At 54.9% G+C, this 4,059-nt stretch overlaps 1 protein-coding gene across 1 annotated transcript in view; it reads left to right on the forward strand.

Annotated features, from left to right (window-relative positions):
* The window catches only part of KAT2A (lysine acetyltransferase 2A), a 25,419-nt gene extending 21,720 nt beyond the window's left edge, over positions 1 to 3,699 (forward strand). The window contains exons 17-19 of the mRNA XM_019505092.1: positions 432 to 495; positions 905 to 989; positions 1,428 to 3,699. Coding sequence (XP_019360637.1) covers positions 432 to 495; positions 905 to 989; positions 1,428 to 1,621 — 343 coding nt within the window. The 3' untranslated portion in view covers positions 1,622 to 3,699. The remainder of the gene's footprint in view (positions 1 to 431; positions 496 to 904; positions 990 to 1,427) is intronic.
* Positions 3,700 to 4,059: the final 360 nt, after the last annotated feature.

Raw genomic sequence — 4,059 nt, forward strand, 5'->3', positions numbered from 1 at the left:
GGGGGGGGGCAGGGGTTGGGCGGACCCTGCTGTTGTGGGAGCCCACTGGGCTTCTCCGGGGTCCTACTGCCCTTGGTTCCTGTCATTTTTGACAGGAACCAAGGGCAGATAAATACTAATTTTCTAAATTTTTTAGTGGCCCCACAGGCTGGGTAGAATAGCCTCATGGGCTGGATCCAGCCCGCGGGCTGTATTTTGCCCACCCCTGTCATAGGGGCCAGGTGCCCTGGTGCTCTGAGCTAGTACTTCCTACTTAAGAAGAGCATGCACCAGTCTAAGCTGTCTGGGAGAAGGGCAACATTGTTCCCAAGGTTGGGAGGCCAGTGGCCTGGGCATCTGACAGCATTGTTCATGGTCACCTATGGGTGCTGGGAAAAGACAAACATGTTTGGCGCTGACAGACTGAGCACTGTCCAGGTTTTCCCTTACAGGAAAGAGCTCAAAGATCCAGACCAGCTCTACAACACCCTGAAGAATCTCCTGGCCCAAATCAAGGTACTGGGGCTGTGGGCTGGGGGGATGCATCCTCAGGGGTACCCTCCTGGCACAGAGGTACCAGAGGCCTAGTTAATAGCAGCATTAGTGAGACCACTAGACCCTTCTCCCGCAGGGCACAAGCCAGGCCAGAGTCCAGGACAGCTTCTTGGCAGTGTGTTCTGACTTTTCTGGCCATCTGTCACCTGCTTCAGCAGCCACAAGGACCCCTGGGTTCATTGGGTTGCAGTTCTGACCCATGTTCCTGACTGCAACTCTTTGGTTCAGAATCTGAGTTCCCCAGACCAGTGGGTGCTGGAAGCCAGCAACCTGTAGGGCTTGATACTGGTTGCAGGGGCTGGGGAAGGGGGCCTGCCTGCCATTTTTTCCTGTTGAATGAATGAGGTTCTTAGTTTTCCTCCTTCCATAGACCCACCCTAGTGCTTGGCCCTTCATGGAGCCCGTCAAGAAGTCTGAGGCACCTGATTACTATGAAATCATCCGCTTCCCTATCGGTAGGTGGGCACCTGCCCTGTGGGGCCAGAGCTGAAGGAGGGGCTGGCAATCAGGACCCCTGGGTTCTCTGAAGTTTTGGGAGGGGAGATGGAGAGGAGGCCCAGACTTTGTCCTCTGTTTGGAAGGAAGAGAAGATACCAGTGGTTAGAGCAGGGAGGGGTGTTGAGCATCAGGACTCCTGGTTTGTCGTCTTGCATTTGGAGGAGGTGTTTGGGGCTCTGCAAGTTGGAAATCAAAGGTCCTGCGCTCTATTAGCCTAACCTCTGCCACTGACACATAGCAACATCAGATAAATTCCTTCCCCTGCCTGTGTAGATTTGATAAGACTGAACTGGCAGGGCATTTAGGGGGGACCAAAAGGGACTCTTGTGTGGGATCAGAAGGGTTGAGGGGAGGGATTAAAGCCATGCAAGAGCTGACTGCTGTCCCCCTTGCAGATCTGAAGACCATGACTGAGCGCCTGAAGAACCGCTACTATGTGACCAAGAAGCTCTTCATCGCAGACCTGCAGCGTATCATCACCAACTGCCGGGAGTACAACCCACCTGACAGTGACTACTGCAAGTGCGCCAATACCCTGGAGAAGTTCTTCTACTTCAAACTCAAGGAGGGGGGCCTCATAGACAAGTAGCACAGGGGAGAGCCCTGTGGTACTGGGGGGTGGTGCTCCAGCTCCTCCTTAGAGCAGGTGCCTCCTGGTCTTATGCTCCCCCTGCAGCCAAAACACTGGTGTGCAGGGCAGGGGTGGCATGTCTTCTTGTTTACATCCTCCAGGTGGGGTCTGCACTCTTCCCAGCTCAGCAAGGCCTGGTTGCTGCCATGTACAGGGTGCAGGCTGCTGCTGACAACCTGGGTGCTGAGCTGCACCCTTGCAGCAGGTGGGGGTGCTCTTTCATGGGCATTTGTCATTTCACAAACAGAGGCTGGACTCTGTGATGGGGCTGTGGTGATGGGGCTGTGGTGGCTGAATGGCAGGAGCCGTTCAAGGCCTTTACAGCATTATGGGCTGGACTTTGCATCACCATGCAGCCTTACTCTGGAGGAAGCAGCATGGGCAGCTTGCTGTAGAGGCCTTTTTCCAGAAGGGAATGGACCTATACTGATATTCTGGCCTGCTGTGAGGTCCTGTCAGGGCTGCCCACTCTCTTCTGCTGGGGCTGCGCCTTATCTGGCCATAGGGGCTCCCATTGCTATGTGATTAGCCCAGAGCAGCAAGGGGATGGTGGGGAATATACAAGGGCGCATGGCCAAAGCAGCCCAGAACTACTGGCATGTGCCTGTGTTTTGTCTTGCTCTACAAAGCAGAGTCTGGATCTGCTTCCTGCCCTAGCAGAGCTGCCTTCCCTCTCCCCGCCCTCTTTGAGCCTGGGCTCTGCCTCCTCAGCCTGGCATTATGCTGCTGGCTCATGCTCTGTCTTGCTGCACATGCACACTGCGCCTCCATCCCTGCCCTTTACCATGTGAATGTATGACCAGGGCCTTCCTGCCTCCTAGGCTGTCTAGAAGGGGACAGATTGGGGAGGTTATGGAGCAGGAGCCCACTCACGTCTGGTCTGGGAAGGTGTCAGGGTCTCGCCTGGGGCCTTCAATTCTTGTTCTTAATTGAAGATGCATCAGAGCTCCTACCCCTGTCCCATTGCCGCTCTCAGCCCTTGTCTTCCTGGGGTACAGAGACAGCTACTCCATTTCCTCTGAGTCGTGCTCCATCTGTGTCCTGGCACCCCCTTCTATTGTGCGGGCTGTGGCTATGTGCCCCACTAGACACTCCACTGCCCTGCTACTTGACACACAGGTCACTGTCCTGCTTGAGTCCTTCCACTGGACTTCAGTTTAGGTCCCTGCCATGCTCTGAGTTCTGCATAAGCTGTCTTCTTCCTGCTCTCCACTCCACCCACTCCACTGCCTTTCATGACTATCCTTAGCAACCTCCATGGCTGCTCTGGTGCTAGGATCCTAGGGCAGAGCCCCGTGCCTATCACACAGAGGTGGGGGCTGTGATGTTGTGCCACATGGTCTTTGCCTCGGGAGGAAGCATTGGCCCAGCTCGTTCCTGGGCAGTGAGTGTAAGTGCAGGGGAGTGGAATCCTTTGTCTGTCGTCAGGATGGAGCTCAGATGTTCTTGGCCAAGGAGGTAACTGCAGAGGTGACCAGGGCTTCACCAGTTCTTGCACTAAGCAATTTGGGCCAAGCATGGGACTCCAGCCCCCACCCCCACACACTTCTTCCTGCTAGCCATCTTGCCAGCAACCTTGCCCTGCCTCAGACAGTGGACAGTGGACCAGGTGCATAATCTCCCCATTTCTTCTTGCATGTGGCTGCAGCTTCTGAGAGCTAGAGGTTGCCACTTCCATGCCCAGCATCTTCCTGAGCCCGCAGGCAGCCCCAGGGGAGTTCAGGGCCTTCACAGGAGCCTGTTCCTCACTGCTCTGTCCCTGTCTGCCCAGCTGCTGGACTGTGAGCAGATTTCTCCCCTGCTCTGGAAGTGAAATGAAGATAAGCTGTGTTTGTACTGCCTCCCCCGCACCATTGACTGCCTCTTGTCTTTTCTGCTATGCCTGCCTGTCCCTTATGCTGTCCTTGCCATGTGAGAGCAGGTGCTCCTCATGCCTGGCTTCTGCCTTGCTGGGCTGTACCCACACCCAGCCCTGCCCACCGACCCATTCCACCTCACACTTGTGGGTTTTTTTAAATAAATGTACTTGTCCAAAACGGAGTGCGCCTCTTCTTACTGGCTTCCCTGTGGAAAAAGCTTTGTAATTCAGCCACAGCTGGGTAGAGCTCCTGTGGCTGAGTGTAGCAACAAAGTCACTGGATCTTTACCTGTAACCTATGCTGAGCCTTTCATAGTTTCATAGTACGGAGGGTGGGAAGGAACCTGAGCAGATCATCGAGTCTGACCCCCTGCCATGGCAGGAAAGAGCACTAGGGTCAAACGACCCCAGCAAGGTGTTTGTCTAGCTTTGTCTTAAAGACCCCCAGGGTAGGAGCCAGCACCACTTCACTTGGAAGTTGGTTCCAGATCCTAGCCGCCCTGACAGTGAAGTAGCACCTCCTGATGTTTAATCTGAA

Source organism: Gavialis gangeticus, unplaced genomic scaffold (assembly GCF_001723915.1).
Source record: "Gavialis gangeticus isolate Ggan-Ray unplaced genomic scaffold, GavGan_comp1, whole genome shotgun sequence".
NCBI lineage: Eukaryota > Metazoa > Chordata > Crocodylia > Gavialidae > Gavialis > Gavialis gangeticus.